The sequence below is a fragment of the Solanum tuberosum genome, unplaced genomic scaffold, assembly GCF_000226075.1.
Source record: "Solanum tuberosum cultivar DM 1-3 516 R44 unplaced genomic scaffold, SolTub_3.0 scf00240, whole genome shotgun sequence".
Classification (NCBI taxonomy): Eukaryota; Viridiplantae; Streptophyta; class Magnoliopsida; order Solanales; family Solanaceae; genus Solanum; species Solanum tuberosum.
The window spans coordinates 716,877-727,129 of NW_006239164.1; the positions used below are offsets into that span (position 1 = coordinate 716,877).

The window sequence follows — 10,253 nt, forward strand, 5'->3', positions numbered from 1 at the left end:
TGACCTTATAAGTAGCTATATAAAGATTCGGATCTGCATAATTTAATTTTCAAATAGACGTTGAGGCCAACTAATGCACGCAAAACCACTATACATGCCATGTGCTTAGATATTTTATTTTATTTTAATTATCTCTCTTGTTATATTTAACATTTCTCTTATTCTTTCATTCTATATATCTTCATTTGTTTCATTAAAAAAAATTCTTATATAAGTTGCATTCTTTAAAGTTCGAACACTCTTAGTTAAATTTCTGACTACGCGATTGAAGACGAGTTAGCTAGTATTGTAGCTCCAACATTGATTTTTTCGATTGATTTTATGGCGAATACAATGGCTGCAGCGCAAATTTTTGGTATTAGCAGAGTGAGGCAGCATCAAGCAGCACCAACTTTGTAAGTTGTACCTTCAATGTGTTAATGCAAAATATTTCGATATAATTCAGTAGCTTTGGATCGGTCTGTTAAGATATATTGCGTTACTAAAAGTTTTTAGAATTCATAAACTCAAAATCCTACTGGTGATTACTGATATTGTTGAATGGAAATGAGTTCTCCTTGTACAGTGCTAAATATTTTATTTTTGAATTTTGTCGTTTTAAATGGTTGATTATAAGTAGAGGTTGCAAAATCAGAACATGACATTATAACCCGTTCAATCTGCTTAAGTTTGGGTTAATTATTGATCTGTTTTATTTTGTAGATCAACTCATTTCATCTCTTCAAAATTTGGACTCATATAAAACCCTAATTGATGTTGAGAAATTTTATCAAAATATTTTCTTTTTTTTATTTGAAATTTCATAATAAAGAAATATTATAATAACACAATTAAACTTAGTAATAGTTGGGTCGATTGAGTTTTGACTCGCTTAGTAGCTAAGTGATTTTTTGGACGGGTCAATAACCTGTTCATTTATTTATTCAACCTGTTGTAAAAGTCTCCAAAATTTAATTCAACACGCCCATTTGACACCTGTGACAATAACTCAATTAAGAATTTTGTGTTAGAATATATTTGTGTACATTTATTACTTTGCCTTCATATTTAAATCAATTCTCTGATGGAAAATTCAACAGGATAATGTGTTCCAATACTGCTAAAGGTGCAGAGGAGTTTTCAAGGTAATGTGTTTAATTTTTGTTTGATAAACAGTTTATTTTGTAAATTAGGATTCTTAATTAATGTGGATATCTGATTTTGATGCTTCATTTGTACAACTTAGATAATTAAATGAGGATAGTTTATGTTGATGAGGATTAATCAACTGTTATTAGATATGTGTTTCAACTTTGCATCAGAAGATGAAGTCAGACAAATCTAGTGATAGTAGTAGATACTCCCTCCATTTCAATTTGATTGTCGTGTTTTGGCTCGACACGGAGTTTAAAAAAGTAAAGAAGACTTTTTGAATTTTGTGGTCTTAAAGTAAAGATACGCAAAATGTATCAAAATGTCTTTTAGAAAGTTGAAATGAAAGAGTTGTCAAAAAAGGGAAACAAACATTCATTTTTAAAACGAACTAAATAGGAAAATAAGACAAACAACTTGAAACAGAAGGAGTATCTGTGCTGCTCAGACTCTTCAAAAAAAATTGACAAGTGCGTATCAAATCCTACAAAAGTAACGCATTTTTAGAGTATCCAATGCGAGTGTGGCTATATGATCAACATAGGCAGCCACAAGCAAGATAATGAAAACTGAAATAGGACCCTTACTAGCCTAGAAGAGTGTCAAGTCCTTCACATTGATCAACCCTCATCAACTCAATCGCCCTCCATTAGGGGCGTCACATATATATACTCCTCATAGGGACTTAAGAATGTTCATTGATGTATGCACCACCATCGAAGAGCTACGAAAGCTCAACTTCAATATGATATCTGTCATAGTCCAATCCTATTGCTGTATTGCCGGTTTTCTCCTAACAGACCTTATAGATTTGTACGTGCTTTGGGCTACATTATCGAGCCCAAAAGCACGTACTATGTGAATTCGTTCTCTATCTTGTATATCTTGTCTCAAAATTATGTTAGATTGGTGTCACAGAACTACTTACTTCCCCGTTTATCTTATATACAGATTAGTTAACACGGGCTGCAAACTAGTAGGATGCGGTTCTGCAGTACCAAGCCTGAGAGTTACCAATCATGATCTTGCAAAATTTATTGATACTAATGATGAATGGATATCCACTCGGACAGGGATACGTAATCGTAGAGTTCTTTCAGGTGAATCTTTCATTGATCTTGATACATGCTAACCTACTACATGTTGTTGTTGTGTTCTGTTCTTTGACAAAGAACTAACAGTAACATGATGTGTTAATTACTGGTACTGTATTATTGGATGTGTATGGAAAATAATACGAAACATTTTCGTATGTAAATGTCACAAGGCAGTGATCTGATATATGCTTTTACAGGAAAAGAGAATTTAACGGATTTGGCTATAGAGGCTGCACAGAAAGCTCTTGAGATGGCAGAAGTTGATCCTAAAGATGTTGATCTGATTTTGCTGTGTTCTTCATCTGGAGATGACCGTTTTGGCGGTGCTCCAGTGGTATGACTTTGTAGAGTAGTGACATTTCTCTACATTTAGAGCAACATAATTTACCAATTTATACTTTTAATTGTCTTGGTTCATGCATTTGCTAGGATAATAGCTGATATCCCCCTTAACTCTACTAAGTGAAGCTCCTTGTAGAGAATTAAACAACCTATGTTGCTCGAACTCTTCAAAAATGTCAATAAGTTTGTGTCAGATCCTCCAAATGTTGTGCATTTTCGTCAAGGGTGAAGCAACATTTTTGAAGAGTTCGAGTAATGTAGGAAACAACTTAGATAAGAAAAAACTTGGGCAATGTAATCACTAAACTTTCCTGAAAGAAGAACAGAATACAAGAACAACTTGCTTATGGTTTCCCCTGCATGAAACGTGTCGTTATATACTATTTCTTTTTCATATGCATATATGTGAACCAAATGAAGAGAAACTAGCAATTGGTTTTTAGCATTCTACCAGTTAGTTAAGTTAAGATCATATTTTCGTCTCAATTTCTCCGGTTTACTAGTTACACTAACTAGCTTGACATGTTGTTGTACTTGGACTTGCTATGACGCTTGGACTCTTTTAGAATGTCGATAGGCACGTGTTGGATCCTCCAGAAGTAATGCATTTCTTATTAGGATCCGAACAGATGCAACAACATTCTTGAAGAGTCCGAGTAGCATAGGTGACTTGTCTCTGGAAAAAGTATTTTGTTGAATCTTTTAAGTTATTATAGCTTCTCTGTTCTTAGATCCAAAAAGCACTGGGCTGCAAACACAATCCATTGGCTTTCGATATTACAGCTGCTTGTAGCGGGTTCTTATTGGGTTTGTTTTCTGCTTCTTGCTACATCAAAGGTAGAATCTTCTAAACTTTTCCTTAATTATGAAATTTTTGTGAACTGTATAATCATCCTTTACATGATATACTATGTATTAATAGTCGAATATTGTAGCCAGAGGCGGAGCTAGTTGGGGGATCATGGGTTTGGACGAACCCACTAGCTTTTTTGTAGACCCTATATTTGTATTAGAAAATTAAACAAATATATGTATATTAGCATGTGCACCCCAAACAAAATTGATTTAGAACCCCCAAACTCCTAATCTTGGCTCCGCCTCTGATTGTAGCTAATGATGCCCTTTACCGTCAAACCTCTCTATAGCAGCATCCTTTGTCAGGATATTTTTTGGTTGTTATAGCGAAATGTTGTTATAGAGAACATATAATATAACATAATATGAAAAATCAGTTCCAAAGAAAACTTGGTTGTTATAGTGAAATGTTGTTATAAAGGATATGCTCTATTGATATTATATTTTTTGTTCCTATTACAGCTGGTGGTTTTAAGAATGTCCTTGTAGTTGGGGCTGATGCTGTTTCTCGTTTCGTTGATTGGACGGATAGAGGTTCTTGTATTCTCTTTGGTGATGCTGCTGGTGCTGTACTTGTGCAGGTACCAATAAAGGAGAGTTCCATTAGTTGATGAATGTTTTTATATTTTTTCTGACATTCAGTATTACTGTGAAGTTCATGCTCTTTTTTTTGTTCGGGGTAGATAGGAGTTATACACCAGACATTTTTAAAGTGTGATATAGCGACCTATAGGCATGAGATGTGCCTCGTGTGTTTTTGTGGTAGGAGAGGGTTCCCTGGACATAGAGGCAGTGGACGTTTAGTCCATGGTCCATTGGATGGTCGGTGCAAAGCCAGAAACTGTAACACATTTATTCCATTACTATCATTTCGATGGACTCAGAGTCTTTCATGTAAAGTCTGTAGTCTGAAAAATGATCAAACTTACAACCAGTTTTACCAACATATCTATATCTCAAAATTCACATATCCATGTTTCTTTTAGGCCTGTGATATCGGAGAAGATGGTTTGTTTGGTTTCGACTTGCATAGTGATGGTGATGGTAAAAGGTACGTTACGTCTATTCATCATACGAGGAATTACATTACTGTGTCCTCATCTTCGGATTGGCACTAACTACTGGTTTAAATTTCCATTGTCAGACACTTGATTTCTACTTTCAAAGAGAATGAAACAGATGATCCATCAAGTGAAAATCCTTCCATGACTAGTTTTCCGCCCAAGTGTTCCTCTTATTCCTACCTCCAGATGAATGGCAGAGAGATTTTCAAGTTTGCTGTTCGCGTAGTACCTCAATCAATCGAAGCAGCTTTAGAGAAAGCAGGTTTAGCTGGCTCTAATAATTTCGATTGGTTGCTCCTTCATCAGGTATAATTTTCTCAGATAATACAATATTATGTCAATCATGTGAAAAATCATTTACACCTCCTAACTTTGCTTTAAAAATCGAACTCCCCTTCAACTATAAACAATAGCCCGACATTCATTACCATATATCACCGTTGGTGGTATGACTAATGACTGTTCCATAGAACTTACCTTTCACTTTCGTAGACATCCTTCTATCAACATAACACTCCGGTAGCACTTGTTCTCAGTATTCTCTTGAAACAACGAGCCTAGATATATACCTACATTGTTTGTGTTTTAGATCTCAACTTCGTTACGTTCATGAGTAAACTTGCAATACATGTATTCAGTCTTACTTCTACTTTACGCGCAGGCAAACCAAAGGATTATAGATGGTGTAGCAACTCGGTTAGAAGTTCCATCAGAGCGCGTGATATCAAATGTGGCAAATTATGGGAATACTAGTGCTGCATCGATTCCCTTAGCGTTGGATGAAGCTGTTCGGGGCGGGAAGGTGCAGCCAGGCCATGTCATTGCTGCTGCTGGATTTGGAGCTGGCCTTACATGGGCTTCTGCAATATTCAGATGGGGATGAATGCTGCTTTGAGTAAAAAAGTTATCCATATCAAGTGTTTATATCAAACTAATAAATATAAAATATGCATTTTATTTATACACATTTAACACTTAACATTTACATTTGAAAATTTGATTTATATTCTGAAGAGCAAGCTGAAAAATGATGAATGTTGATCATATTAAGCTGGTTCAATGAAGGAAGAAACTATGTCCCAAAAGGTCCTCACATGCCTTTATTGTAATTTTAAGGACTTCTTTGGGAATATCTTATGAAAATTCTTGTTATTTTTCAATATAAGAAGAAAAAAATAATCAACTTTTGACTATAAACATGTTATAATTATTGTTAAGCCCCGAGTCTAAACTCTAGATGTGGTCGGTGTTTGATAGCTTTAACTTGTCTGAGCGAACTGTTAACATGGCATGAGACACAGACGTAAACGAAGATGAAAGACTTTAATATAAAAATTCAAAACATATTTATTTATAAAATAAAAGGCTTTTAATTAATAAAGTCTTTAAGTTCCAAAACAAGATGACACCAAGGTCAAAAATGAAATTTCATAACTTCCTTGAATGTTCTAAACTCGTCTATCTATCAAGCATCTAACATCAATAAATTGTATACCAGGATAAGGTCCAAGTCATAATAATATGTTGAATCAACCAAACAAACTTAATGCCCTCCAAGAACGAAAGGAGCTCGTCTATAGCTAAAACATAGACCTAACATATTGCTCAATTATCCTAAGTAAATGAGTTAGCATCATTTAAAATGTTGCATCTCCGATAAAAGGAACATAAGTACATAAGAAATTGTTTTATATGTAAAATGGGCAAATCGTCAAAAACATATTAAAGATGAATTATTGTCCAAGAAATTTTTTCTAGCTAGATCTGAATATCGATGGAGTTTTTTATATAAGATTTTCCGACTTGAACCGACGAAATTAGATGGAGAAGGAGAGAGATGAGGAGAGCTATAGATGTGATTTTAGTTATTAAAAGTAAACACAAACTATAGACTATAGACTACAATAAAAAAAAATCCACAAAGAGTAATAATTAATCTTTTAAAAAATAGTAAAATTTCTATAAATGTTTTTACTTCAAATAAATTTGATTTCAAATGGTGGCCAAACGGGCCCTTAACGAAGCCCCAATTATTAGCCCGAATTGATTAAAATATCATAATCCCCAATACTTGTAGCTCCATCTCCGTCTCCGGCGAACTTCTCCATCTCCGGCGAAGTAAGACTTGTAAGTTCCCTTTTTCTCTCTCCAGAATATTTCCGAATTTGCCTTTTTGCATGATGGACAGCTTGATGTTCAGCATCTGTCCTAACCCTCATCATGTTTTCGAATTTCTACCAATTATTAGAGGAGGAATTGTAGATTACAGATTGTTTTGATTAAAATTTTCCCAATATAGTTCATTATCTTTGAGTTTAAACTTAAACTCATCTCTATTTTCATAGGAAGCACTAAATGATCCTAATTGTTTGCTAAACTGCCACTCTTTCCATCCCAAAATATGTATAACTCTTCATTTCTCGAGAATTAATTTGACTGATCTTCAAAGCTAGATTGAATTAACTTAATTTAATATTTTAGAATTAAGATTTCTATATTCAAAACTGTACGAAAATTAGTAACTTGCAATTTTTCTCATATTGATATGATGGAAAAATACATCTTAAAATTTTGGTTGAAGTTCATGTTTGACTCTCGAGAAGTGAAAAGTGATACTTTTTGGGGGCTGAGGAGTACTTCTTATCATAGAGAGTACCATGATTTCATCACTCCTGTTGTATGTATAATCTTAATTTGCTTATATTGTTACCTAAAGTTCCGGCTTATTCTGTTTTCTGATAGCCTTTGCAGTTCTAAGTTTCATTTCTTGGGGATTATCCGACTAGACTGGTCAATATTTGATTGCTTAAGCTGTGTTCAATTGCAATATTTTTTTCTCTGTACTCATCATTTATGATAGTAACTCTTGGGAGGGTCTAGTGTTAATACCTGATAGTAAAATTAGTTCTTTTTCGCTGTATTTTTTTTTTAAGATTCTCTTTGATTCAAAAAACTTGTGGTCTGTCGTTTGACTCTCTAATGTTAGCTGTTGTGAGAATAGAAAGTATCTAATTCAAAATTTAATGCCTATCGTGTATCATAAAAATCTCATTTTTTTCTATTCACGCTACACATCAAATGTATTTAGCACTTACAGGGTAGGTAAGAAATGCTAATGTTTAGTCTATTCAAGTCTTAAGCAAATTGAGGATTGTTGTGAATGTGGAGACTCCATTTATACCAGATTCAAGTTGGATAACACGATAGAGCACGAACACAAAACGGACCTTGCTGATCATGCCCATTGTTCTTACAAAGAAAATAAATTATTCAACTTTGCTGGTCATAAGTGCATAGTATCTATTTCAGTTGAGGCTTTTCTTTTCTTTTAGAAAGAAGAAGAAGCGAAGGAGGAGGAGGAGTAATGGGGTGAACTGTTGTTATTTTCTTTGGAAATGAAATCATGGTGCTCTCTCCATTAAAAACTAGAAAAATCGAAAGTGCTCTAGTTTGACAAACAATGAGGACTATTAGTGCTCCAAGTCAAAGAATGATGATTTTGAATTTAAGTACAAAGCTAAAGGGACTATTTTGGACTTTAATTTGATATTTTTTGCATAGATGTGATTGTCCTGTTTGAATTTCTCTCATCTAAGTAGAGATTTTATCTTTGAAATGGAAATGTATATAGAAAAACAAAGCATGGCAGAGCAAATCCTCAACTTGGGAGTCCTCATAGATGTTGTGGATGAAGAATGGATGCGAGATACCCTGCCCGCTGATGGTACTATCCTCATTCAATTACTATTATTATTATTATTATATATCAGTCAATCAACTATGCTTCAATCCAAATTAGTTGCAATCGAACTGCGTCAGTTTTATCAAATGTTTACCCTCGGCGTGCTTAGGCTTTCAAGTTTGGTCCAAGATAGGATGATGTGTTGTCTCAATTGGGCTGCACTCCAGTTGCCAGTGAGATGTTAAGTTTGTGCATCACACATGACCTCTATCTTGAAGAGAGTAGTATAAACAATAAAATTCACTTAATTATATATTTGTTTCATTTTATTATAATTCCCTTGTGCATATAATAATTGATTGTATTTATAGCTATTATTCTTGACTTGCATTGAGTTTTTTAAAAAAAAATCAATGTCTGGGCTTTTCTTCATCAATTCTTGCAGAGTATAAGCTCCTTTTTTTTCTTTTTTGGCCTTTTTCCTTCTATTGTGAATCATATTTCGCTCTATTAAGGTCCATTCATTCCAATACTAGATAAATTTTATTTGGGGAAAATTAGGAATTCTCTAAAAAGCTAGAGGTTTCCTAAATTACACACTTTAGCTCAATTTAGATGGAAAATAATTGTTATGTATATTCTTATACTTTTTTTGTCTCATTTTTTTCCATTTTTCATTTATATTGTGTAGCTTAACTACTTTGGAATTGAGGCATAGTAGAATTTACTGTTGATACTTTTAATTCATCTTTTTCTGCAGATCTCCCGTTACCACCCGTACTACTTCCTAAGAGTGATGACAATGAAGACTCAAGTAAGTATTACTTGTATTCATACGCTTGGGAGATATTGAATGTGGGAATGTTTTATCCCTTAATTGTTGGTTTGGGTATGAAATGTGAGAACAAAAGATGACGAGTTAAGACTTTCAAGTTATTTATCGACATGTTCTGGTAGAAGTTAGAATAAATTTCTTGTAAAGTGAGTAGCTGTTATATGGCTTCTAGCTCTTAGCCCCCTTTTTATTAGTGTTGCAGATCCTAGATAGCTACGCTGTAAGACAAAATTTCCTTAGTTTAGCAATTCATATGTGGGGTTATATTGCTTTTTGAAAAGAAAGCTGAAATTTGAAGTCATCTCTGAGACTTCTTTAGTAGGCTCTGCAAGCCTGCAATGACTTTCCCTAAAGCTTAATCTAACCTCTGTTCATCCACGATTGGTGTGTACCGAAGGGCTTTCCTTACTCGTATTCTGTAATGTTGAAACCTTTGTAGCATCGACTCTATTCTTGTTCAGTAGAATGCTCTTTGGCATTTGTTTTGTTCACTTCCTGCAATCATAAAAGAGATCAAGAATATCATACATCATTTTAACTAGTATCATTATGGCTTTTGCTTTTAAGCATTTGATGGAATTTTAATGAGAAGAACTTGATGCTATAGTTGGGTTATTTCTGAAATGGGTTTTGGCATAAACCGAGATTAGGAACACTTAAACATAGATGTAATTCAGATATTTTCTGGTCCACGCACATTTTGTTGAGTTCTGATATCAGGAATCTTACATTCGATGAGTTGAGAAACAAATCAATTTGTTGGTTGCTTTCATGCTGACTACTTTCCGTCAGTTCTCATCTTTGGATGATTGAATTCTATCCTTCTGCAGATCAAGAGGCTCCACAAGTTGATGGAGATACATGGCACGACCTTGCATTGGAAAATCATCGACATTAAAATGATCAAGCTTGTGGTTTGATTTGCAACCATTATCATCATATGTATTGTTGGTCATGTACTTGTACGAAAACTAAGTTCAACCGTTCTATCTCTTGATATATTATGTTGGTTAGTAGGTATGAGTGCATTGCGTGGTGTGTGGCATTTCATGGAGTTCAAACCTTTCTACATACAAAAACCCGAAATTTAACTGGAGAAAGTTTGGAGGATCGGACCCATTATTCATCGAGTTTTGAACTCTGTGCCACTACTGATGTTGTACCTTGTATTTCTGCAAGAGTTTGTTTGAAATATAATGAGATTTACTATTATATGTCATCCACCAAGCTAGTTGGTCAAATTTTTG

General features: G+C 34.2%; 2 protein-coding genes across 2 annotated transcripts; both read left to right on the forward strand.

Annotated features, from left to right (window-relative positions):
- Positions 1–171: 171 nt before the first annotated feature.
- On the forward strand, positions 172–5,818 carry LOC102585749 (3-oxoacyl-[acyl-carrier-protein] synthase 3 A, chloroplastic-like). Its single transcript, XM_006357003.2, has 9 exons — positions 172–395; positions 1,080–1,124; positions 2,083–2,231; positions 2,426–2,562; positions 3,302–3,407; positions 3,888–4,006; positions 4,412–4,476; positions 4,570–4,795; positions 5,151–5,818. The coding sequence occupies exons 1-9, from the start codon at positions 322–324 to the stop codon at positions 5,370–5,372; spliced, it is 1,143 nt and encodes a 380-aa protein (XP_006357065.1). The 5' UTR covers positions 172–321; the 3' UTR covers positions 5,373–5,818.
- A 647-nt stretch (positions 5,819–6,465) lies between these two features.
- LOC102586082 (uncharacterized) lies at positions 6,466–10,225 on the forward strand. The gene is made up of 4 exons (XM_006357004.2): positions 6,466–6,616; positions 8,121–8,213; positions 8,932–8,985; positions 9,837–10,225. The coding sequence occupies exons 2-4, from the start codon at positions 8,132–8,134 to the stop codon at positions 9,902–9,904; spliced, it is 204 nt and encodes a 67-aa protein (XP_006357066.1). The 5' UTR covers positions 6,466–6,616; positions 8,121–8,131; the 3' UTR covers positions 9,905–10,225.
- Positions 10,226–10,253: the final 28 nt, after the last annotated feature.

Excerpts from the sequence above, each read along its gene's own strand:
- LOC102585749 (XM_006357003.2), top strand. The coding sequence starts at position 322 with ATGGCGAATACAATGGCTGCAGCGCAAATTTTTGGTATTAGCAGAGTG. Across the intron at positions 4,007-4,411 it reads CTGGTGCTGTACTTGTGCAG|GCCTGTGATATCGGAGAAGA; the intron begins GTACCAATAAAG and ends TGTTTCTTTTAG. Across the intron at positions 4,796-5,150 it reads ATTGGTTGCTCCTTCATCAG|GCAAACCAAAGGATTATAGA; the intron begins GTATAATTTTCT and ends CTTTACGCGCAG.
- LOC102586082 (XM_006357004.2), top strand. The coding sequence starts at position 8,132 with ATGGCAGAGCAAATCCTCAACTTGGGAGTCCTCATAGATGTTGTGGAT. Across the intron at positions 8,214-8,931 it reads AGATACCCTGCCCGCTGATG|ATCTCCCGTTACCACCCGTA; the intron begins GTACTATCCTCA and ends CTTTTTCTGCAG. Across the intron at positions 8,986-9,836 it reads TGATGACAATGAAGACTCAA|ATCAAGAGGCTCCACAAGTT; the intron begins GTAAGTATTACT and ends ATCCTTCTGCAG.